This window comes from Ascidia mentula, chromosome 4 (assembly GCF_947561715.1).
Source record: "Ascidia mentula chromosome 4, kaAscMent1.1, whole genome shotgun sequence".
Lineage (NCBI taxonomy): Eukaryota > Metazoa > Chordata > Ascidiacea > Phlebobranchia > Ascidiidae > Ascidia > Ascidia mentula.
The window spans coordinates 19,570,694-19,596,498 of NC_138569.1; the positions used below are offsets into that span (position 1 = coordinate 19,570,694).

Below are 25,805 nucleotides of genomic sequence, written 5' to 3' on the forward strand. Positions count from 1 at the left end.
TCCTCCTTTACCGAGTTTTCGACTATTAAAACTACACAATATGCCTACCTAATTCAATAGCAAACGAAGCATGTTTTGGTCGCAACTGAATCAGCAAATGCTCTTGACAATTCAAAATAACCGATAATTCTGAAAAAGTTTAGCTTTGAATTGCGCCAGACTGCTCAAGAACCGAAACACGTTGATTCCCCAAGTTGCTGCAGTTGTTACTACATTAAAAGAGAAAAACGTTCTTGGAAATCCTCACGAACTTTGAAACTGGTGTCCGGACTAAGTGACGTCATGCTGTATGTTTCGAGCCTCGTGCTTTTGGTAATTAAGCAGATTGTAAACTTGGCTCGGCCCGATGCTACTCAACCGTCATTTATACAGCGACTGTTGTTGCGACACCTGACAGACATGTAGCTATTGTGTCTGTTCGAAACACAGTTTTGGAAACGGACATCAAATTTTTACTTAGATTTTCTTAGATTTTCGTGACATTTTACTGCAGTAGTTGTTGTTGGACTTCTTTATGAAGATAATTTTTGACTGTTGAACCATTTCAATTATAAACTAGGTGTCGCTGCTTGTGGACGCAGTTTTATTTCATAAACTTGTTATATTGTACAGCACATATTTTTCTATAGTCTTTTCGGAATGGTACGGAACTTTGTTAAAGGTTTTTCGCGTGATTTTTGTGAAACAACATGACAAGAAACGTTTTTCAACCACATTTAAGGAGTTACGCTGAGACACATCATACAACACAAAACGTGGCGCGGAGCCAAAATTTTCTTCACGTCGTCGCTTCGTGGTAAAATGAAATTGACGGGATAAGTTACGATACGGTTGCCACAATGTTAATAGACTTGCAACCGTTGTTGACATTACAAAAGTTGTGATACAGGAATGAGATATAAGTGAGCGAAAGTTAAATATATAAATGTAAGGGAATTCATCTCACGAAGAGCAGCAAGGATGAGGTGATGTCGTTTACCACGGTATAGTTGGAAGATGACGGACGAACCACACGGTGCTCGGCCAATTTGTCCCAAGCTAACAAGTAAAAAGTAAGGTATGAACTGAACTAGATATCAAATCGCTATTTGTTAGCTAGATCATTAACACCTGAATCTAAGATTTTAAAAAATACAACAAAAGACCATGTGACCATCTAGGGTAGAGGATAATTTAGCAAATATTTCGTCAGAGATTCACCTGTTGTTTAGAAAAGCTTTACCAAGAAAAAGTATCCTTGAAACTTAAATTTGAAAATAAAACACTGTAAAACGTCAAAATCGGCTTCAAGAAATTGTTATTTTAATTGCAAATAATTCGATGCCTTACCAGCAAAGTCACTACAATGACCAGGGTTGTTAACGGAACCAACACAATAAAACTTCGAGCTTGTAGAATTTGTAATTCTAAAATAAAAAGGTTGTGAATGTTTATTGATTGCGTGGTGAAGATATCAGCTGTAAGTAGGATACAATAATTTTACCTTACTCCAGGACACAGTGCATACGGATAACCTAAGTGGTCGTACTGTCTGAATTCAATGTAACCTGGGGTTACACCTGCATTAAACTCCGACATGTTGCCTTTCAAGAACTTCACAGGTGCGTTGATAGAAGGAAAATGGGCCAAATTAATCTTGCTTTCTTTATCTAAGCAAATTTGGAGCATTTTGCTTATTTAGGAACATAATTGCTATAAATAAGACTTACCAAAGCATACCATAACTTTCCTTAGCACAGTTTCAATTGCATTGTCATATGTTCTGTAGTACAACCTGCATCAACCAAACATTTGTGACGTTACACTAATCTGAGACAGTAAAATTTTGTTGTTGTCATTGCTTTGTTGGAATTTTCATATTCCTGGAACACCAACTTTGCGCGTATGGTATGATACAATGCTGTCGGTTTTGTCCATATCGTTACGTAACTTGTTATCAGTGTTGGGTTAATTTTGTAATCCAAACAAAATATAAGCGCGAAGCTAGATTTATTGTCACTTTCAAAGCGATAACCGTTCTTAATATTTTTGACCGACCTTCTAAATACAGTATATCCAACGAGGATTTGTCGGAAAGGGCTTGTGACATTTAAAATATACTCCGACATAGTGGATCCTTTAAAGTCGTAGTCATATGGTGAAATAGAATTCCAATCCTAAGGAAAACGAGTAATTGGTATTTGTTTAGTTGATTTTGAACAACTTTCAGGAGGAGCATTTTGTCGTCTTGTGAGATTTTGCTGTTAATGCCACCTCAGTAATAGGATAAGTTCCTACTATAATAAAAGCTTCCCAAAAGGCATATGTTCAAACAAACATACTGCAACTAAAAACAAATGCTTATAAATTTGTTTCAACTGTAGCAATACATTGTTATGAGGCGAAAACTTAAACGATGCAACTTCAATATTTTGTATTACTGAAAACAAACGTTCAAGAATGAGTCTGGCTAACTTACGGAACCACGGGCGTAGAAGATCATGTGACACACGTTGTCTGAACAAAGAAAGCGATACCGGATCGTAAACCCTGCAGCATACTCGGAAGTTAAATAAGTCCTGTATGTGGAAGTTGGGTCAGTCCGTTCAATCTGAATATGCAGTGTTGCTCGTCAATAACTCATGATGGCGACCGCGCATTGTGCACAAACTATACACGTAACTATATATGCTGTTCTTTCACACCACAAAATGCTTGACGTTATCGGAAGAAATAGTTTATTTAAATAAGTTCAAGTAAATAGAATTCATTTTGTTGTACCTTCATTGTAAAACTCTCAATCGATTTGTCGGTGTTGTCGATGAATGCCAAAGCAGTGAATGGAAGTGTTTTGGTTTGCATCGAAAAATCGACTTGATTAAAAACACTGAAAATAAACGTTTGTGCGATGAATGTAGGCTCTCCATAAATGGTAAGGGGAAGTTCAACGTATGAAGTAAATGGGAAAGGTTTTGTCAGCACTAGCTAGAACCTTACTTGCGTGGAGTAGAATCATTTACTTGTAAAAATCCACCCTCGTTGACTTGAATGTAGACCTTGCATGCAACAGTTTGTGATGATTGATTATTGCAGAATTTGATTTGTTAACTTTGCATACCTTGTGTGAAAAATTTAGTTTTTCCGGTGTGTTGTATCGACTATTTGATGTACTGATCCATGAATATCGACGGCTGCTGTATGTCCAGTTGGTGGACTTCATGCACGTCATTAGTTCCGCACTTATATCTGAAATTAATTCAAGAGCAAAATGCTTCCACTACAACCTTGATTACTAATGGAATTGAATTAAGATTTCCATCATGACTATTGGATTGGACATTTTTAAAGCTGGATCTTTTGACATAATTGTGTTAAAACCATTCGGAAAACTTGTTTCTTCAACTGTGTACGAACCTTTAGGATATGCGCGAACAATCGGAGCATGTTTTGTGTACAAAGCTTGAAGATTGTTCCCGTATTTAGACAGAAACCCGTTGTCAGTGTAGTACTTCAAGAAAGCCTCTTGATCGATCTCAGACAACACGACGTTGTTTGGGACGTGCCATATCATCATGTCTGTCGCCTGAAGTCATTGAGCAGAAAATAGAAATATTTTTTTTAACAAAGTTAGTTGGTATCTTGCTACTCAGGTACATTTACATCCATGGGTGGATTTTTCTTTGTTTGCTTAACAATTTATAGGAGGAAACCTACATTGACGTTATAATATGCAGAAGTTTTGTAGTCAGTGCTTGTGGCAGCTTCAACATCCCCGAAAGTTCTTTCATTTAGCCAATTTTCGTATTCTGAAGAAACAAAAGTTTATTTCGTGTGATCTCTGTTTACTTACAGGAGGAAACACATTGATTACTTTTGAACCGAGAAATAACGAAACCAAAATAAAAAATCAATTTTTAACATCCTTAAAGTGAATGTGATACGGAAAAATAAAACATAATAATAATTAAACTAAGAGATGGTCATAACTTTAAAATATTTTTAGCGAAAAAAGTAGCTTGATACGGCGACTGGTTTCCGAGATACTAACGTGATGCATGAACTTTTCAAAACACGACAGAGACAAACCGTCTTTTCGGCATTGTCTTTTTGTCCACTCACAAGATAGAAGTAATTGAATTTTGAGACTGGCAAAGACCGCCGAGAAAAACCGACCAAACTAGTTGATTATGAAACACAACACTGTTATTCAGTCATGGTACCACTTTTTGTCTGGCAGTAGTGTTACCTACGAGTTCGCGTTATAAATGGTTTGATAAATTCGCCACAATCAACCACTAATGTATTTTTCGCAATATATTTCGTAACTGAAAATGTTGGAATCATCAAATTAAAGTCAACACAAAGGTGAGGATAAAGTTATGACATTACACCCAAAATGACGTCATGTAATGTCACTGAACAAAGAAACGCACCATTCCCGTCTTATCGAAGTACAGAGTAACGTCGTTGCTGTTATACCCTTCATTGTCTTTGCTGTACTAAATTATGTAAATAAAGAAATGTTGTTCTTACGATTATTAGTTCCGAAATATTGTGATGACCATCTATCGCCAGATGTACAAGTTCCCGATAAATCGTTTTCATGAATTGACGCGACAAGAGTCCAACCCCCTCCAACTGATTTCATGTCACAGTAAACCTGCATGAAGAGGCGAAAATAAGTTTTCTCATCAATGTATTTTCTGACATAATATATCCTGCGTGATTTCTATGAAGCAAGTCTTCCTGGTTCATTGCTGCTTTCAAGCATTACTGTAGTTTAATTCGCAATCAAAACAACAAGTTGATTGCTAGGAATATGTTTAATCCGCAAAATGTGTTTAATTGCGTTGTTACTTCTTAGTCACCGTTCCGAACCTCGTACGGGTTTGTAGTAAAGTCGGGTTGCAACGTGACGAGACCAGACATCGTTACTCCTACGTTGTAAGCATCTTTACACGACTTGGGGTAAACTTTGACTGTGATGTTCCGTGGGCCTGGATTTTTGATGTATTGATTATAGCATTATTAGCATTGTCAATCGTAATTGATAAAATGGTGCCTACCTATATCAAGAGTTTTATATTGAAATGTGGGGACTGGAGTGAGTTCTGCCGATGTTGGAATTGTCGTGTTTGGTTGCTTTGTTTTTGTGCTTTGTTGGCTTCCCGAGGTCTGAAACATTACATATTTTAAATTCCTCTCGGCACGGAACTGCGAGCATAATGTTCGGTGGGGTTCAAACGCTTACCAACGAAATGCCAAATGCCAGAGTAATTGCAATCAAGGCAACCAACAGAATAATGACAACCACTCCCAGACTGAAAGTCATGCTTTTGCTTCGAGGCTTCGGTTCTGTGGCAAAAGCACTAAGTTGTTGCACTAAGTCTTGATCGAATTCTAATGTAATTGCAAAATGTTTTTACCTGTTTGAAACTTGTCGTCTGTTTCTTCTAGATTCCGATATGTGCCTGTTGGTTGCACAGACACCTCGTCATTTCGTAAGTTATACGATGCCATTTTTTCAGCTGGGAGAGTTTTACAGTCAGACGAATAAGATTATCAAAAAAATTTAACAAACTTTTCTTGTTCTGAATTCAAACTATATTGTCACAAAATCTTAAAAAAATAGTCTTTTCTTCTTAATTTTAGTCCAATTGCTGGGAAACTTTGTTTTTGTATACACACTACCAACCCACATCAAACCACCCATTTTTAAATTTGAGCAGCAACGTGTTGCTTATTTGTTCAACTGGAACTAATAGTGCAATCGCACATTCCTCATTTGCCGAGTTTTTGACTATTGAAACTACACACTATGCCTAACTAATTCAATAGCAAACGAAGCAAGATTTGGTCGCAACTGAAACAGAAATTGCTCTTGACAATTCAAAATAACCGAGAGTTCTGAAAAAGCTTAGCGTTAAATTGCGCCAGACTTGCTCACGAACCGAAACACGTTGGATCCCCGAGTTGCCGCAGTTGTTACTACATTAAACAGAAAAACGTTCTTGGAAATCGTCACGAACTTTAAAACTGATGTCCGGACTACGTGACGTCATGTTGTATGTTTCGGGCCTCGTGCTTTTGGTAATTAAGCAGATTGTAAACTTTGCTTGGGCCGATGCTACTCAACCGTCATTTATACAGCGACTGTTGTTGCGACACCTGGCAGACATGTAGCCATTTTGTCTGTTCGAAACACAGTTTTGGAAACGGACATCAATTTTTTCCACTTGCATTTTCTTATATTTCCGTAACTTTTTACTGCAGTAGTTGTTGTTGGACTTCTTTATGAAAATTAATTTCAACTGTTAAACCATTCCAATTATAAACTACGTGTCGCTGCTTGTGGACGTAGTTTTATTTCATAAACGTGTTATATTGTACAGCACATATTTTTCCATAGTCTTTTCGGAACGGTACATAACTTTGTTAAAGGTTTTTCGCTTGATTCGTTTTAAAACAACATGACAAGAAACGTTTTTCTACCACATTTGAGGAGTAACGCTGAGAAACATCACAAGATAAAAAACGTGACACGGAGACAAAAAAATTATTCACGTCGTCACTTCGTGGAAAAATGAAATTGACGAGATAAGTTACGATACGGTTGCTGCAAACCATTAAATTCGGGCAACATTTCAATACTTTGTGAAACTTTGTATCAACTGATGATGTAGACAAGTTTTTATTACAATGTGCAAATAAAAATGTATATATATTTACTTAGGTTACCATTTAGACACAGAGCTATGGCTGTTTTTACCGTTTATGTCCCATCTGTAAACATGCTCTTAACTGCTGTATTAAAATGAAAACCTATGAATTGGAATCGTGGAAAGCGGCTGAGATCACAGAGAGATGTTATTTTTTCGTCGCAAAGTTTCCCAAGCGCTGCGCCAACGAGAAGAAAATTAATCGTGTCCAAAAATATTTATTGGCCCGTCACGAAGTTGGCGGCGGAAACAGATCATTTAAATTCAGTTGCGCGGCTGTTTGTTCGCAAAAGAACTGCTCTCCGTTGTTTGACAAACTGTCTGTAATAATCTCGGGTGGCAAAGCAGATCAGTATCGCTAACCGACATGACTTCAAATGGATTTTCAACGGACGATTATGATCTTACTCCTTCATCGATGAAGTACAGAACTTTGGATGAGGACGTGGAATCAACCAGGACGCAACAACCACAAGCACGTATGAGACTTAGGCAATTTTCTATGAGTATCGTTTTATTGTCTGGCAAATATACTTCAGCCTGGGCAACTAAGTACTTTGTCAAAGGTTTTTATGGTGATATAAAACGTACATCGGAAGTTTGTTTTGTAATAAATAAGTTTGTGGAAATTGAAATACTAACTGTACGTAAAATTTAGAAAATGCACCCTGTTTTATATAGCTTGGAAGTACATTAAACTCTTTATACACATCCAAACCCGCCATTCATTTTGAAAATTTTATGTATTTTTAAGACTAGCAGCCGAAGGCATAGCAAATTTACATACCCAATACAACGGTAATTGTTACAATTAAACGACAACTACTTTGTTATAAAACGTGACGGTGACTAACATTATGTATTCAGCCCAAAAAACGTCGGAGGAGAAATTTAAAGGCACTCCGTGCACCCTAAAAGAATGGATTTTTCTTATTTTGATTGTGATTCTTCTTGTTTTCATCATGGCTTTTGGGATTTCCACAATTAAGGTAAAGTCTTGTTTTCTGTCTTACATTTCATAGGTTTTGATGCAGGGTTTATAAGTGGTAAATTTTTACTAAATTTTAAAATATAAGAAACGTCATGCATGTGTTGTAATCGTAGAACACCCAAGCGGGCGGATCGTCCTCAGCGCAAAGTGGTTTCAACCAAAACCTTCCGAAGTCGTGCAATGATGCCATAAAACAAGGTATCACGAATTCTGGAATCATTTCTATACAGCCTGATACTTCAATGTCTCCATTTGAGGTACAAACAACTGACACACCCTTCGTTACATTTACGAGGAATATTCTCATTATTTTTCTTTTTGCGAGAAAAATAATTTAGCTTTATACAACTTTCACATTTGCACAAAAATATTTTTTAATCGGCATTGTCTTTTACATTGAAAGCAATAATATCATTATCAAATTGTATTTAGATAAAACTGGCCATTTTATTTAAACAGATCTGTTTATTTAAATAAATCTAAGGGAAACATCACGTTTGATTACTCCGGCCTTCATCACTTTATAAATTGTCACAAGGCGTGGATGTGTTAAGCCAAATACACATTTAGGGCAACCTTGTGACTAATATTTTCCTGCAGCAACAAACAAAACTTTGCGTTCGAAATTGTTTTTACTCGTGTTTGTTCAGGTTTACTGTGACATGTCGGCAGTCGGTGGTGGATGGACCATGATTGCGTCAATTCACGAGGACGACATCTCCCAAAGGTGTGGTCCCGGAGACATGTGGTCTTCTTCCACCAGAAGCTCTTCCTCCGGTTGGTTCTTTTTGCTTATTTTTTTCTGTTTGTGCTTCGTATTAACTTGTTACACTTGTGATTGATCTTTACATATGTTAAAGAAATTGCAAAAACAACACTAAATTCGTGTTGTTTTGCTGCATGCATGTAGCAGCAACATGCGATATGGACACAAAACTTCATTTTTTTTATAATACAAAAATTTAAGTGTTTATTTTAAAACCGTGTTGCCTAAATGTAAAAATAGCCTGAACCCTCAACGAGGATATTAACTGACATAATACTTTTTGAAACTTTGATAAGCAAAGTGGAGACTCTTTTCTTTTGCTACCAAAAAACGTCATTTAAATTGCAATAACAGGGCAAAACACGACGCAGAAAAAGTTGAAAAGCTCAATTAAATAAACTTGGCTGTGCTGGTCCCTACCATCGTGGGCGTGGGATTAAGCCAATGTCCCAATTGAGTATTTGGAAAGCGTTTGCAATCTTGGTCACGCCTTGCTTATGTCTGTAGCTCCAGAGTCATTTTTTCATTACTGACAACGAAACATTTGTTTTAATGCTGGAAACCACTATAAGGCAGTTGGGTAAAGTCCTGTAAAAGTAAAAGTCAGTTCAAAAATATTAACTCACATGACAGATAACAGGGTTGAAGGGTTCGTTTTTTCTTATGATCACTTTGCGTACACGTATAACACGTTCGAAGGTCGATCCTTTAAAGCAACGCGAGCCATGTTCCTTCACAGCGCCGCCTTTTTACCGTGACTACTCGTTCTACGGGCCATCAAGAAACTACGCGTATAACCCAGGAGGTTTTCTTCCTGAAGGTTTTCAACACTGGAAAAACCTGATCACCTTCGGAGATCCGAGTGGAGCTACAAGCGCTGATTATAAAAGCAAGGCCTACTACGCTGTGCCAGTAAGTATGCATTGTATGAGCGATTGAGCACATGTTTGTATTTACCTGAAGGCACAGCAGGTGGCCCATATGATTCCATGGTTGTCTGGTGCTTACAGACAAATACAATAATAAACTAAAAAGTACAATCGTATGGGAAAAAGTAATTAAAGTAAAATCTTACAAACGTTCTTTTGTGTTGTAAGTACTAATTAAAAAAGTTATTTTTCGTGCACCTAAACTTTTCAACATTTTGTCAAGTTCGGTGCAAGGCCGGTTGGCCTAGACCCAGCCCACCAGTAATCAAATACATTTGAGCAAAAACTAAAGATGCAACAAAATTTTTGTGATAATAAATATTGTTTTTTTTTGTGTCTTGGCCCCTAAATAAGTAAACAAGTAAACTTATAAGTTAAATGTATAAAAATAAATATAAAGATGTCAATATTTTGTCAGTTTAAATAACCTAACGAGTTTAAATCCAGTTTAAGTATTTTCAGTCTACTTAGCCTTACCATACATTTAGGGATCAAACATGATGATATGGCATGTTCCTAACAATGTCATGATGTCTCGTATCAGTGATGAGGCATTTTTTAAGTACTATACGGACACAAACTTCCTTTTAGAGTACGGATCAACTTTGCAAACACTCTACTCAAGATACGCTCCACTGAAACGTCTGAGTCCCGAAGGTAAATTTTCTCTCTTTTTTCATGGATTAAAAAAATTACAGATCAGTCGAACAATTGGTTTTTTTTTTTAGGGATTCAAAAAGAATTCCTGCCTTGCTTTAAAACGGATTGGGCATTTTACAACGATACCGGTTCCAGTTCTTCAAGAAGAACACCTCCTCCACGCCGTCCACCCAACTCCAGATCAACTTCTTCATTAACCACAACCTCTTTTCCTCCAACTACATCTTCCAAAGTAAATTCTCAGATCCAGAACGACGAGGTATTCAAAACTTTATAAGTGATATTTGTGTAAAAACTGTATTTCTTAGACAGTCACTGGTAAGCCATAGATCACGCACTGTAACGCAGTAATGTAGTATTTTTCCTAATGGTAACCGCCACAAATCCTGAAGCAGCTTTAAAAATGTTTGCAATGGAAACATCTTCGTCGTGAGTTTATGCAACTTGGTCTAAATAGACATTTTCCTCGTTTTGTTTCATTTTTTTCAAAGAAAACGTTTTGGCCCAAAACGATTTAGGAAAGATCTCATCGCAAGACTAAGTGATTTTCAGTTTCTCAGTTGTAGAAGAACATAATTTGAATCGTACTGCTTCTTAGTGGTTAACAATTTTGCCTTTATGCAGTTTTACATCAGTGTGAACAGAGGACCAAACATTAGAGTTCAGAGTGGAAAAGTCAACAAGTAAGTAATTGCAGCAATGTTTAGGTTTACAAGTTCAACTTATTTGCATAACGTTCGATGTTATATTGTTAAAATAGTAACTTGGCATTTTATTAAAATGCTGCTAAGCGAGAGGGATGTGGTATAGACTACTGTTTTGTTGATTCGTTTAAAGTGAATTTTAATTTTAATTTTTTTTTGTTTCTACAGCGTTTCGAAACAAATTAACGTTTCCTTCAGTGACCAATCGCCTACAGTGATGCTAGCGTGGGTCGGGAACGAAGACAGCTCCATCAAGACAATCCTCTTTACGGTAAGACACTATTGCACAGCTGACAACAGAATACCATAGAAAATCACTTTGAACCACAGTGCATAGGAGATATTGCTTGTGAAACTTTTAATGATAATTAGAAAAATGAAAAACTCCCTAATTAGTTGCGAGGAAAATAATGACAGCGAAATTCGTTCAGTCATGGTGCAGATATTGCCCGAGCAAACGAGAAACAAATCATCGTCTACTGAAGCGATGTCGGGCGGAAACGCCCGAGACCCAAATTTGCAGCACTTTATTGACGATTTGCTCAAAAGCAAAGGAATTTATCCAAAAATATCCTTAGTCCCTTACAATTGTCCGGAAATCCATGAGTAACGTCTGGCCTTTGAACGGAAATCTCGCAAAAAAGTTTGTGTTTGTAAAGTCGTGAGTGCATTGACGTAAAACTGCGTCACAACGTGATGATTGTTACAAAACAGTTCTCCGAATCTACAATCACGTGCAACTACGTCAGCCAGCTTGTATTTTACATGACGGTTTCGAACTTTGTTCAAAAACGATCTTGTGTTCATAATTTGGCCGTTCGTTGCAGTTTTTTAGTTTAAAAATGTTTTACCTTTTTCAAATACTTGTGTCATAACTTTCCCACATCGATCCAAACGTTGTCGTTTGATTCTGCAATAAAATACTTGTTTCAAGCGTAAAAAAACCTTTTTGATGCCATTACATTAACACCCAGTCAACCCACTAGTTTTTCTTCAAATATACACTTGCTTTTACATTGTTATTTATCTCTAGACCATCACTTGCTTTGGAATTTCAGGTAAAGAGAAAGTATGGAGCCAAGAGCAAATCCAGATACGCTTACTATGCGTCTACGAGAGATTTCTCCCTGCAGTTCCAGTACGTTTGCTCGTCAGTAAAATGCAGCGTCTTCTTTATCCTCACGAGCACCAAGGTAAGAATGGACAATTGTCAAACTTGTGTCAGGAATTTGGAAAACTATGCCATGGGATTCATGGTAGTTTTTTTTCTGGAGACACGAGTGCAGTTGAAATTCGCCGAATATTGTTTACATTTGTGATGCTCGCATTGCTTATGAGAGTCAAATTTTATGAAACCTTTAGCTTTGGGATTCGAGGACGCCAGGGAATCGGTTCAACAGCACTCAGCCGTTTTGGGGAACCATAAACATCACGAGTCCAAATCAACGTTTCATGTTTGGCCACGCAGACTTTGCAAGGTAGCAGTTGACAGTATTGCAATTTAAAGTGCCTAAACCTCGTGTATTGACGTGTGTTATTTCGCATACAGACAACCAGTGGGTGTCCCGAACTCTCGCATCGTCAGGGAAATGCTAAGGAAATTGATGAATTGCTTCTGTGAGTTCATGGTTTGGTTATTGTCGTTAAGGATTTTTAAGGGGTTTTACATTTGGCTGGTTTGAAACATTTTTAAGGTTAACAACATTTGTTTGCTCATTTCACAAAATTATTATCGACATCGCTATAAAATAAAATTTACATTTCGTTTTTACGCAAAAAGACATTCGTTTCATGAATTTTATTTATTTATTTAGAACATAAATGTTGTTTTTCTTATTTATTTAAAAAAGTTTTGGTCACTGTTTAGTAATCTGCCTTTTTTTTCTATTCAGCCAAAACCGAACAATTTCAGCTCAACAAGTTCCCAAGTATCTCTACTGAGGCAAGGTTCATTAAAGGAAAAATGATTGATAATATTAAGAATGTCACTCCCGGTTACATAGAGATGAGAAAATACGACTCGCTTGGTTACCCCTTCGCTCTCTGCCCAGGAATAAGGTGATATGCCGTCTATTAACCTCTACACTGCCATTTAAACGTAAATGCAAACTCAGATCGACTTTTAGTTCTATTTTTCATGAAACAAACCTCGCAAAGCGGTGGTAACAATAAGTTAATGGTAATTGTTTTGCTATGATCAAGCTGCATGGCAAAACGCAACTAACAAATTTTGACTTTATTCCGCGACAACTTGTTTGGTCCACAAAAAGGAGTGTTTGGTTTCATATTTATAAGCACCTGGATGTGTGTCACCAGCTGTTTGTATTTTATCTGCAGAGTAAATGGTTCTGATCCAGCGATGCATTGTGTTGGAAGTGTGCAAACCCATTATTCGCTCAGAAACAAGTGTGGTGACTTTGCTGGTAAATATAATAGTCTTATTCAGGCACAATTCATAATGGCTGTTTCAATTTATTTTTATTGCCCTGGATAAAATGCAAGAATTATGGTTGCTTTTGAAGCCGTTACTTTTTCACGCCTAAAATTTTTTGTATCATTTTTAGCCTGGGATCAACTTATCGAACACAACAAACAACGAAACCAAACCGGAGCTACTGACATCACTTCGTCTCTTCTCTTGTTTGTAAGATAAATCACCATCTTTCCAAATTTCACCTAAATTTAAAAGCTAACATTTGCGATGACATTTATTTTCGTCTAAAACATCAGTCTATTGCATTTAAAAACCGACGTTGTTGCTTTACGTTCGTAATTTTGGCTCCTGAATTTAAAGTGTTGTGCACTTATAAGTGCTGCTTCATATAAACCTTTTAGCAATGGTCACCAAAATTCTGTCTAAACACAAGTATGTCGGTCTACCAATCACAAATTTCTTAGACATACGATGTTATTGATTTTAATCAGATTATCTGACACATTTAATTAAAAAATCTTGTAAAATTTAAAACGATGTGTGTACAGTTATTCGGTTTATTGAAATAAATTGTTTCAACTGACAGCGCGTTGTTGTGAAGCATTTTATTTACACATGTCCTTGAGTGAGATGGTGTAAGACGAAAATGACGCAAGCATGTGGTTTTAAAGTACAAACATACAAATAGCCTCATTCAGAGTGAAGCTGTTGTCAAACAGACAGACAGAAGCAGCGGAAACTTGAAAACAAAGGTCTCAATTCCAATGTAAAATTTTACGTATACCATTTACACAGCCTGTGCACCATATGTCAGAGTTGGTTGAAAGAATAACGTAGTAAAAAATATAAAATCCATCCATGACATTAGCCTATTAAAATGTAAATTTTCGATCCTTTATCTCCAATTTCACAAAACCTTTACAACAGCGTGTAGTCTTTTAAAATGGTGAAAAAACACATGATGTTAAACATCCTGTACCTCTTTACGCTTCTATTTGTACCGTGTGGGCGTTTAAAAATATTTGTAATCGCAGAAGGTTGAAGCGCATCCTCTGCGTATCCTACAGGATGATCGACATAATTCGACGCAGCTTTGTTAGTTTTAAAAAGTGAAGAATTTTGAAAGTATTAAAATTTATCTGTCCATCAACAGTTTCCCAAAACACAAAGGCATACATGGCTATCAAATTTAACCGCGTTTTCCACTTGACGCGGGTAAACAGTTTGAGTCAACACCTGTTTATCTCTTTAAGCTGCTCGGCACGTTGCAACAACCTACGTTTTGCGTTATTTCGCGAGACTTCGCGAGACAGCGTTGGTTATGTATTGGTAGCCTATCACTGCCAACTCCCAAAAATATTTCTGGTAAAAATCGTTTCAGAGATTAACTGAAATATGAAAAAATCATGGGTCTTTCGTCATATTTGATTTTTTCTTTCTTTCAATTAGTCCAAATCTTTTAGTGCTATTTGATTTGCGGTATAAGCTAAAATAATCAAGGTGGATAAAGAGTATTTCCACAAATCGGTAAGTGATGTATGTTACGTATTGACTGACGTCATTCTCACATGTTTGACAATGGGCTCTAATTAAGGCTCATGATAAGGGAATAACGAACTAGCGAAAACGTGTAACAAACGCGTAACAATGTCAGTGCATGACTGCAGCGAAGTGGAAAGAGAATAACCTCCGCTTTTCGCGTAAACTATTGTTGTAGGTATGAAAAAAGACGCAATGCCAGCAATCTTTATTTTACTATCGCTTTAATGTGTGACAAAAAACGCTTTGGTTAACAATTTTTACAGAGGGTCTGAAGTTCGACTTGCACAATGATCTGTTGCATAAATATTTGCACACATCAGCAACAGTTCCTCTCTGGTGAGCGAAATGCCAGAGGTTGACCAGTAGCGGTTTCAAACAAGTGCTCTCTGCTTTTACGATTTGATTGCTTTAAAGATAATCAAAAGGTGATATTTCCTAATTACATAGTTTTTATAACTATTTGAGTTAACGAGTCAAATGATAAAGTGATAAATAATTTAACGTATTTCAAAATAGATTTGGCAAATTCAAAATGTGTTTTCTTTTTGAGATTTTACTTCAGTAAAGGGTTCTTTTGGGCTTATCAGAAGCCGCTGGTATTTTAACAATGACCGCAATTTAAAAAAAAATTGGAAGTCGATGGTTGTGTAAATACGCTCACATTTGTCTTCAGAGAAAGATTAACGTTAACGAGCAGCTTATATTTACACAGCACGACTATGCGAGGTAGTGTTGCCGGTGCTTTGGCAGAAAATCAATTCCAACTGCCTTGATTATTTTTGGTTAAATCGTTCCCAAGCCTTAACTCAAACATAATAAAAAACCCATGGTGGTTGGTTGTATCGTTAGTTTTAAAAAGTTTAAATTTTTTCCATTAGGGGAAATGTTTTATTGTTGCTTGATTTATGCAACTAACTTAAATATTCAATGTAGCCAAAGAGTGCTTCCAAATTGTTAAGTGATGTCTGTTTTTTTTAACATAATATACCTCGATTGGCACAAAAACTTTCTTGCATCCAACATGATGTAACGAATATCCTTACGTGGTTCAACTCACAGCATACTGACCAAAGCAAAACATCAGTTCACCTATCTTTAAAGACGTCATTGCACAAACGCGTCATTGTTTGGACACATCCACAGTATGCAAACATTACTTGGTATGAACGGTTCATCAATTGACGTTTGATCGCGATGATATTGTATGCGAATAGCTTTGCAGATAAGGTGATAACAGGGTTAGTCATATCTATCACTAATAAAATTTCGGCGTACTATGAAGTATATTGTAAAGTATTTAAAAGCTTTGTTACACAATACACAGGCCGCAGAAGTTTTGACGGACCTGATCTTAAAGTGCAATGTAGTGTATTAAGTACTATGACACTTTAACATTACAGGGCCTCTATGTAACATATGATATTACCGTTGCAGACTTGGAAGGCAATCGCAATGTTAAAAATCGCGATGATCTTCGCAGTGGTGGCACTGGGTGCCACTTTCTGTGGATTAATAAGTTGGAAGACTGTAATAGCTTTGCTTGCTGTAGTTGTAATTGTGGCCATTGCAACGATTGTCGTGTTGGCGTACCTGGAAAAAAGATATGAGGAAGAACAGAAGAAAATTGCCTTGGGAGTTGCGGGAATAATCGGAGGGGTTGCACTTCTGGGACTTGGTATTAAAGCCTCACGACGGCGCTGATACAAATTTCTCCTGATAACACCTAGTATGGACAGTGGCTGGTAAAAGGAAATATTTAAAGAACAATCTTGTGCAAAATTATCGTTTAGTCAAATATAAAATTATATTTGTACAAGTGGGTGTTGGTCCTTACCTCACGTAACCGAATTAACGGTAGTAAGTAAATCAGATCTGTCTGTATTGCATTGCGCAACCAAAACGTGTTCATGGTTACGCAGGGGCTTTGAAAACAAAAAATGCCGGTGATGGACCTTCTTTTTGAGAGGGACCAAGCTTTTGTGGGTTGATCTGTCTTAATATTTTGGCAATACATTTCACCTGTTACCAAACCAAATGACTTGCTGGTTATCTTTGAGATAGTACAAACGCAAACTATCAACACTAATATCGCGTTCATCATCAGCACCAAACAACTGATTGTACAGGCGGTATGCCCTGCAGCCAGCAAGCAAGTAAGGTGTGTCTGCGAAGGAGAGTGACGTAATAATTCGTCTGAATGCAGTGCAGAGCTGAGTGTTGAAAACGTACAAATCATTGTTGCCCCTTCAAAGTTTTCGTAGTTCCATACAATTGTAAATGGTCCTAAACCGCCCGTAACAGAACATAGAAAAAAAACTCTTTACCAACCTTGTGCTGTGAAAACAGATTTTTGTTTGCCCTGAGTAATACATTAACATTTCATTGCGCCTCCACAGACTGTGTTAACAAAGGCGTATTAGAGCAAGGTAACTTATACTAAAAGATTAAGGGGGAGATTAGTCAATATACATTTCATGATCCATGCGTGTATCAAGCGCAATTAGCATCATTGGGACTTTACAACTTGTGATACGAACGTTTTAGATTTTGTAATTACTTGATATGTCGGAAGCCGCTGTTGCGATTTTTGCTGTGGTAGCAGTGGGTGCCTCATTCTGTGGATTACTACGTTGGAAGACTTCAATAAGTTTGCTCGCGGCAGTAACAATAGTGGCCCTGCTACTTTCTGCCAGATTGGAGTATGAGGAAAAACGGAGAGAGGAAGAACAGAGAATCGCACAGGAGAAACTATTGGAACAACGTCAAAACATAGTCTCAAAGATTTTGGAAATAATCTGCAATATTTTGCGTTGGAAAATGTTCAAATAGGCCATCAGCAGGATATTGTGAAGTTTAAAACAATGCTGCTTTTTAAACAGATGTATATGAAGAGACATATATAATAGATTGATCATTACCATTTCAAATACCAACACTTGTGATCGCCAAGTTGGGTTTCATTGTACTTTTAGGCCCAAGCACTTTATATTTTTGTGAAACATTAAATTTATATTTTGATATTAGCATGAAAATATGTTATCGTATGGAGACCTAAAACACCATACGATACTGTTTAAGGTTCGCTGGATACCAATCTAAACGTCAAGCCTAATTGGGAGTTTGTTCGCCAAAATAGCTTTTTAAGTTTATTTATCATATGTCACTGATTACACAGATTTACACTGATTTTTATTATTTCAAAATAATCGTTATTGCACTTACACACGCCAACAAAAAGGCCAAATATAAAAAAAAAACGCAAAGAAAATGAAAAGTTAGAACAGGAGAGCGAGTTGATTTTGATAAACAAATCATGAATTTGGGAGAAATATATGAAAATTAAAACTGCAGTGGGAACCCTTAACATCATGTCAACGACAGGCTATTAACAGCATTCAGATTTGAATGTTGCAGTTATACCAACTTGAACAAGTTTCCCTAATTCGTAAACTTAACATACGGGTGACACTTTTCGAAAAAGTCTCCCAAGATCAGAAAACAAATCACGACACACTCTGACAGACGCGCTCATCCGACATATCTTTAACTTCCGATTTCGATGCTGTGCTACTGAAGCCGACGTTCAGTTGAGGCGCTGAAAGGCGGTTAATTTGCGGAATTGGCTGAAACAAACCAAACAGTTGTTTTTAAATCAAACGATACGGTTTATGTCTTTAATGCTGAGTTGATATATGTAAATGGTTCTTTACAACTACAAAAAAATTGTCATAAAACCAAATATCTTATAAATGCAACTAATTTTGTAGAATGTCGACTTATAGATGAAAATCATCAGTGTATCCTTGTTATTTTTAAAACGTAGCATTCAGTAGCGTACACAAAAACCTATTAGTTCATTCACTACACACCTTAGTCGTCGAACATTTTTTTGGTTTTGAAGAAAAGGTCGAACTGCTGTCTGTATCCGAACTGTGGAACATAAACATGTAAGAGAATTGGCACAAATATGCAGGTAGTTCTTTATCTATAAACTCGTAGCAGGATACTTTTGATGAAAACCCAATCATGTTTTCCAGAACGAAGGGTGTAGTAGCTTAAATCTAGACTACTACTTAACAATGTTATCATGATCCACTTTTTATCTTTGCAGATAGTTCAAGAATAAAAAAAACATTATCAAACTTACGTAAACCGCTTGGTGGTGCAGTGGCGCAGACTTGTCCATAACCTGACGTAACCTCGTCGATAAACAGGATTCATCACGCCGTAAATAATAAAGTTGATCGAGGAACTGCTGAGAGCCAACCAGGCAACAATCTGAGATCGATCAGAAAAGTTATTTCCAAATAATTATTTACCGCTAGACGACAGCATTGAGCAAAAATTAAATTTAGTTCTATAGCAAGCATTTTTTAACCGTAATGAATATGTAGCGAACAAATAGTGCAGTTGCACTGTTTGATTATTATTTTGTAACACCTAGTAGATGTAACCCTACTTTTATTTAATTCGCTTTTGTATTTACCCTAAGTTTAAGTGCGAAGCCCATGTTTGTAACTAGACCGTATTCATGGCATTGTAAGCATTCTAGTTTTGTAGATGAGTATTCGCTAGTATATTTTTGCTCGTGTTTGAAACCAAAGCAGAAAAAGTTGAATGTTGGTAAAAGAAAATTTCAAAACTTCAAAGCAACAAACGGCATCTTACTTTTTCTGCGACAGCTGGAACTTGTTCTGGATTTACGCTTAACATGAGTCCGTAGGGAAGCCAGAATAAAAGAAAAACGGCGACCGTCACTCCGAGCGTCTTCATCAGATCAACTTCTTTCCTGATCGACTTCCTGTTCGCCCCCTGGGATTGGGAACTGCAGCTGTGACTGATGCTTCTTACCCATTTGCCACGTTTCCGCACTGATCTGTTTGTTAAAACATTAAAATACAGTATATAAACCTTGCCTTCAAAGTTTCGTTTTGCCGTTAGGACAAAACCATACATTAAAATAGTTTTAAGTTGGGCCAAAATCCAGTTCTCACAATGTTATATTAAACAATTATGCACCAAACGCAAAGGGAACATGCATAGTAAAAATCTGTAATTCAAGATGAATAGATTTGACACATTCACGATTCAGAACTAAGTACTCACAAAATTAGTCTCCAGTAGCAAATTATTATAATAACAACAGGCACGAAGACTGCTATCATCATACACGCGTTGAAAGCTGGTGTTTCTGTGTCGTGCCACAAGCACATCATCATCTTCCCATCGAATCTAGAGCAACAATATTACATAAATCTTAGGTCGAAATAATTCAAGTTCTTTTGCAACATGATGACATCACAAATTCGAGACTTCGATTGTCTTCACCCAAGATAAATTGCTGTTTTTTTTATAATCGTGGTATTTGTAGAACTGTCTGTGATCCCTAAAAGTAAAATTACCCAAAATTGAGTAACTTAGAAGACATACTTACTCTAATTTACTCCACCCGGTCAGGACCGGCAGGACAAGAAGATTCGCCCATATCCATGTGCACAGGACCATAACGATGGTACGTTTTTTCGAGAACACTTTTCCGTGCGACTCATAACGAACGACCGCCCAATATCTGCAACAAAACAGGGTTTAACAAATGCAGCAACTTTTACCAAGTAATTATCACCAATAGAAAAGCATTTGCTTTCTTAAAATGACAAAGGTTGAAGCATACATTCGTTGTGTTGTAATTTTGGAGGACAAGGGTTTGTAATTCAGCATCGGCCTTGCATAGGCCATTGAATGTTCACTCTATCGTTTTAAAGAAACGTTAATACGAAATAGAAGTTACGTATTAACTTTGATTAAAATATTTTTGTAACCTTCAAACTGCACGAAATGCTCAATCATTAAGAGCTAATAAAACCACGCAAAATCCATAACCTTAAAAGAATGTGAATTATTCCTAATTTGAAATACCGGAGAGAAAACGTGCCGGGCTTTTAACGACCTTTGCTGTTGGAAGCGCTTCTCCGAATGCGATTTTATTAGTTTTCCGTGAATTTAAAATGAGTTTTTCGCAAAGGAAATACGTCAGCTAACTTGCACCAAAACAATCATGTTTTTTAACCCGAACGGCAGAAACTTAAACTGTTAAACTGTTAAAACTGTTAAACTGTTAAAACTGTGTTTTATTTTGAGTTTATTTTTTCGCAGTAATACATTACTACATACATTCCCAAATTACCCTTGTCTGTGTGTACGCAATACCCCTGTCACAACGAGTAACGATCAATGACACGTACAGGTGCATTTGCTGGCACTCCAATGGATTCAGATGCCCTGCTTCAAACGCACATGCAATGACGCAGAATTTCGACGTGTATGCAAATTAGGGCAATATTTGTAAACTGTCGTTTGCCAACTAAGCGCTACGCGTGCGATTAAACAGTACGGCGTTGATCATGCCATTTTATCATCAGGCATTTCGCGAGTGTCAAGTAGGTACATGTGCCTCATCAGTAGTGCTAATATGGCTAAACACGGCGCATGCAAGGCCCGAAACGCAATTATTTTGCAATGAGGCATTGTAAGCATCGTAGCCGATGCCAAAACATGTCTATCCTAATGGGTTCGGACAACACAACAAACACTCGTAGGTCCGATTTTGACAAAAACAACCTTTTATGAAAAACACTATATATACCAACAAAAGCTATTTTAACAAATAAACAGTACACAAAGTTTAGGTCTGAATGGAAGTTCCACACGAACGTAACTGTTAACTGTAGCAATTTATTTGTTTACCAAATGCTTGTTTCATTGACATATTCCATAATTAGGTATTTTTCCCATAGTCCAGTACATAAAAATCAAATTATGTCCGCAAACCAGCACCAACCCGCCACTGCGTATATTGGTAATTTCCTTGTACTTTTTATAGAGCTCACAGTTCGCGGTAATATATCCGGGTCTGTTAAACTAAGCGTAAATCCCCATTCGTCTTACTGTCAGCAGACGATGCTATACAAGAGGCAGAGTTCCCTTGACAATGCTTTCTGTGTACACCGGTATATAGATAGACCTCAATGTATTAAAATAAGTTATATGCCTAAAATAAAAAAAATACGAACCTATTGGCAGCAATAAACGCCAAGTTGGATAAAGAGTTCGCCCAACATACAATCGTCAAGTAGCCAAGAATCGTGCAGCCGACTTCAGGTAAAACGTTCCGACCGAGCGTGGCGTTCGCGGCCACTATGGGAACACATAAACACGATACCTGAGGAAAGAAATGTAGCGGCCTTAGCGCGAGAAAACTCATTACAAAATTACTTGAATGAAAATCGCAAAGTTATTTAGTGACAAACTTTGTTAAATAACAATAAGATTTGTTCAAAACAATGGTGAAATGACAGGAGCGAATGCAATCACAAGAAGTAATAGAGTTTTAAACAACATCATAGCATTGACTTTCTTGTTTAAAGTAGTACGTTCCAAGTTTTTTTGCTGAACTTACCAACAAATCGGCTGAGGCGAGGTTAATGAGGAAAATATTTCCGTTTTTGTGAACCCTCTTTTGAATAGTTATGGAAAGTATGAGAATGATGTTCCCGAAGGTTCCAACCACAGCCAGTAGCGTGAGAAAAAACACCTCGATTCCTATTTCAGCCTCGGTCCTCTCTACCCAGTGGTGTTCGTTGTCGTGATCATGATGATTGCCCGTGACCACTTCATCGTGATGATCGCCATCGTGATCGTGATGGTCCTCATATGTCGACAACGCGGCAAGGGTTATGTTTAATATCGCAGAAGACATTTTTTAGTTGTACACATATATTTCGGTTGTATATCTGCGAAGGCAATACACAAAAAAACATTTTTAAATCCAGATATCTGTACACTAATAAGAAAAAATTTACAATAAATGCGGATCTTTGGAGAAATGGGCTTTTGGCCACTGTGCTACTGAAAATATCAAACCTCTGGTACTTCAAATTTGTAACACGTAAAACAAAACCAAAAACCAAACATCCCAACTCCAACATCTACAGTAAGGGTTTAATTATTGATAAATTTGTCCGAAAAACCAACATTTTTTCGTTTCTCAATTGCAAATAATATCCTCCATCGACCTGTTAACGTTGTTTGGCCAACGTATGTCTGCCTAACTGTCCATTAGAATTTAAAACATGTCTGACGAAGAATGTTATATGCACGCTACCTATTGAGTGACAGCATTAAGTGCTATTAATACTTCTCCAATTAATCATTATTGGTGGCGTATTACCGATCTACGGTGCAAAACACGCAGCAGTAAATTCGGTAATCAAAAAAACACAAACGTCACCTCATTCTGACGAGATTCTTTTGAAAGAAATATGTTTATGCGTCACAACTGTGCACAGTGCTGACTAACGAAATTATTTAATCCAGGCAAATTTTTGTATTATTACTTTTGTCTCTGATGCGCGCGCCGAGCTGAAATTGCTGCAATTTTACTAGTTTGTGGTACTCTAAGTTTACGTCTGAAACGGCCCAATGGCGTATCCAGGGAGTGAAGCCGGTGCATGTGTATCAGCAGTTCAAAGTAATAGCTTTGTTTCTGGCGCCTTAATGCACCGAAGAGCTCCCTACAACCCTAAGCTGAACTGCCCCGAAACGGGCATTGTAAGTGTCAAAACGTAAGCAACCGATACCTTGCAAGGAAAACAATTTACTATAATTAGTTTTCGGAAACGTGCTTGACAATATTGTCAAACGAGAACAAGCGTATTAACCTTTACGTCATGTTGAATATCATGTAACACATGTACGAACTCTCACTGAATGCTATTGTGTCAACGTTAGTTCTGTCTTCGTAACTTGGTTTTTTTTTTGTGACCTGATTTTTTCTAACTTTCAGATGCTTTTAAGCAAATCTGACTCTGACTGGACACACAAAAACATCATGAATTCAGAACAAAAATTAAACTTGAATATGCAAAACAGGTGAACCCATGTAGGCTATTATGTTAAAATGAATCAATATAGGAGTGAAACCGAATTGAACCAATGCCAATTATCGTATTTTGTCTCGGGATATGTAAAAGTTGTTTTTCCGCTATCTCGCAAGCTCTAGAAATATTATGAACTATTGAAATTGATACTTTGTATTTTGCATGACGTAACTAAAAATAATTGTCGCTATAGAAATATTATGCAGGGAATGAAACAAAAGTGTGAAAACAAATTACAATCTGTTTTTAAGACTTGTCCTCGTAATAGTGTTTGTTTAACAATTTATCGTGTTCAAGTTAATAGGCACAGAGCATTCTTATTTTTTCTATCCTTATTCAGTATTCAAAGAGAACTGACCTCCGATATATTTTCAACATTTAGTCAATGACGTAAATTTTGTTCCATTTCTGTAAACAGGTCGAAGGGCTAACTATAGACGATTCACCCCAGAGTAAACCGTCACAGCATTACAGCCATGTTTAAATTCCAATTACTCACGCTTGTACTGCTTCCGTTTTAATTGCTACGTTGATCTATTTTCTTACCACGCTTCTGATTCAGTAGTACGTGAACATGTTTTGTACGTGTTTTTGATGGTGGCTGTTGACAAACGCAAAATTTTCGGTTTAATGGTTAGTTTTATGACATTACAAAAATGGATTTCCATACTAGCTAATTTGAGCCAGCAAACACGTTTTGAATAGCACTTTGCCCACATTTTTTCACCCCCGAGACATAGGCAAGAAGGCCGTTGCAATGGCATTTCGGATTCGTGTTTGTTTTAACTAAACGTTTACCAAACATATGTGGCCAAAAAGCGCGTTGCGGGTTTACTGAATCAAAAAGGTACCGGAACCTTTTATTTGGTACATTTTATTACACGAACTTTTTGGCAAAGTTTGAGCTGTGTTCTACGCGCTATGTGCAAACGCGCTAGTGACGCTGCGGAAATTAAACTTGTTAAAACGGATGTTAGTGTAGCCACATGCTAATGCGTTGAGCTTCGTATTATTGTCGCCGTTTGGCTCTTGATGACATCTTCACAGTATTTGTTATGTTTGTGTTTATCTTTACTTAAAACTTACAACGATCACTGACATCCATTCGATCTGTAATATTCATAAGTTACCAGTTAGGCGTTTGTATACTATACAATATCTCTTGGAACTGGTGAATACCACCCAACAAGCGGTGAATAAAAGCGTCTGGTGCATCTTTATGAATAAGTGCAACATATGCAACGACAAATAGCAAAATATTCTCGTCATTTCCTTACATCGAATCTCATTAGTCGCATATGACAGTTTGTATGTTGCTTGCTTTCATATCTCTTTGCAAAACTACTCGTCTGGTTTTAATATTCTGCTAATATTCATCTGTTTGCACTCTGACCTCATTGCAGGCCACACTAAAAATGCCGAAACAGATTTATAAAGAGCAGCACGATAGTGTGGTTTCCGAAAGGAAATACGGCTCTGTCGAATTAAATAGCTCATGACAAGCGATGTCATCTTTTCGAAACGTGTGACAACGGGCACACTGTCCCTCGGTGCGCAATGCAACTGAGTCCTCGATATTGAAAACTTCGTATGTTAACACGGAGCAAGCTGGCGCAGTAATTTGCGATCAAATTAAATACCTCGCTGCATGGCCCACAGAGGCGTTATGCTAGACTGTGCTGGCGGCAACGCCACAAATGGCAGATTGTTGCCAATTTGCCAGCTGTAAACGTTTGATCGCTCGGCTCGCCTCACCCTAGACACAACAACGCACACAAGCTGACCGCACTAATCAGAGACACAACAAAATCAATCAGGCTGTGGTCTCGGCTTTTAGGCATTTGAAGTTATCTAATTGACGTGTTGTGACGAAAGTCAGCTAGGTAATTGGAGTCGATGCGTGGCTATCGTGTGGTTCATCGTATGCTTGCTATCCTGTTACCGTGACGAATCAGTAACTTGAGGTTTTTTTAGTAAGTCTCCTGTTGATTAAACACGATTTGTTGATCATAATTAACCACGCCCAAGTTTGTGATAAAATATCCCAAAACGGTGTTACCCCATGTGATGGTACCGACATGATTGATACAAAATATGAGCTGGTTGAGGGCATTTTTAACTTTGTGCGGAAGTTCGTTCAGTCAA

At 37.2% G+C, this 25,805-nt stretch overlaps 3 protein-coding genes across 4 annotated transcripts; 1 reads left to right on the plus strand and 2 right to left on the minus strand.

Annotated features, from left to right (window-relative positions):
* Positions 1–636: 636 nt before the first annotated feature.
* On the minus strand, positions 637–5,561 carry LOC145898486 (uncharacterized). Its single transcript, XM_082986956.1, has 16 exons — positions 5,406–5,561; positions 5,231–5,334; positions 5,046–5,154; positions 4,858–4,976; positions 4,513–4,639; positions 3,694–3,785; positions 3,394–3,562; positions 3,098–3,225; positions 2,977–3,035; positions 2,761–2,866; positions 2,459–2,590; positions 2,038–2,156; positions 1,710–1,774; positions 1,484–1,649; positions 1,330–1,406; positions 637–1,038 (listed from the first exon to the last, which is right to left on the minus strand). The coding sequence occupies exons 1-16, from the start codon at positions 5,497–5,499 to the stop codon at positions 938–940; spliced, it is 1,767 nt and encodes a 588-aa protein (XP_082843082.1). The 5' UTR covers positions 5,500–5,561; the 3' UTR covers positions 637–937.
* A 1,438-nt stretch (positions 5,562–6,999) lies between these two features.
* Positions 7,000–13,679, plus strand: LOC145898485 (uncharacterized). 2 transcript variants are annotated; one of them, XM_082986954.1, is made up of 15 exons: positions 7,000–7,177; positions 7,566–7,687; positions 7,803–7,946; positions 8,340–8,466; positions 9,195–9,367; positions 9,873–10,041; positions 10,113–10,303; positions 10,669–10,727; positions 10,917–11,019; positions 11,807–11,941; positions 12,111–12,226; positions 12,298–12,365; positions 12,641–12,806; positions 13,086–13,171; positions 13,313–13,679. In XM_082986954.1, the coding sequence occupies exons 1-15, from the start codon at positions 7,066–7,068 to the stop codon at positions 13,399–13,401; spliced, it is 1,860 nt and encodes a 619-aa protein (XP_082843080.1). In that variant the 5' UTR covers positions 7,000–7,065; the 3' UTR covers positions 13,402–13,679. The 2 variants fall into 2 exon arrangements, with proteins under 2 accessions (XP_082843080.1, XP_082843081.1); XM_082986955.1 differs by having other exon boundaries at positions 9,276–9,367.
* Positions 13,680–18,227: 4,548 nt separating this feature from the next.
* LOC145897370 (melatonin receptor type 1B-B-like) lies at positions 18,228–22,480 on the minus strand. The gene is made up of 8 exons (XM_082985629.1): positions 22,181–22,480; positions 21,795–21,943; positions 20,159–20,293; positions 19,831–19,956; positions 19,393–19,600; positions 18,872–19,002; positions 18,594–18,654; positions 18,228–18,347 (listed from the first exon to the last, which is right to left on the minus strand). The coding sequence occupies exons 1-8, from the start codon at positions 22,478–22,480 to the stop codon at positions 18,228–18,230; spliced, it is 1,230 nt and encodes a 409-aa protein (XP_082841755.1).
* Between the last annotated feature and the right edge of the window lie 3,325 nt (positions 22,481–25,805).

Coding starts and splice junctions, on each gene's coding strand:
- LOC145897370 (XM_082985629.1), bottom strand. CDS start 22,480: ATGTCTTCTGCGATATTAAACATAACCCTTGCCGCGTTGTCGACATAT. Junction 19,957..20,158: donor ACCGGGTGGAGTAAATTAGA/GTAAGTATGTCT, acceptor TTGTTGCTCTAG/ATTCGATGGGAAGATGATGA. Junction 19,003..19,392: donor TTCCAGCTGTCGCAGAAAAA/GTAAGATGCCGT, acceptor GATCGATCTCAG/ATTGTTGCCTGGTTGGCTCT.
- LOC145898486 (XM_082986956.1), bottom strand. CDS start 5,499: ATGGCATCGTATAACTTACGAAATGACGAGGTGTCTGTGCAACCAACA. Junction 2,867..2,976: donor AATGATTCTACTCCACGCAA/GTAAGGTTCTAG, acceptor GTTTATTTTCAG/TGTTTTTAATCAAGTCGATT. Junction 1,650..1,709: donor GAAAGTTATGGTATGCTTTG/GTAAGTCTTATT, acceptor AAATTTGCTTAG/ATAAAGAAAGCAAGATTAAT.
- LOC145898485 (XM_082986954.1), top strand. CDS start 7,066: ATGACTTCAAATGGATTTTCAACGGACGATTATGATCTTACTCCTTCA. Junction 7,688..7,802: donor TTGGGATTTCCACAATTAAG/GTAAAGTCTTGT, acceptor TTGTAATCGTAG/AACACCCAAGCGGGCGGATC. Junction 11,942..12,110: donor TTATCCTCACGAGCACCAAG/GTAAGAATGGAC, acceptor TGAAACCTTTAG/CTTTGGGATTCGAGGACGCC.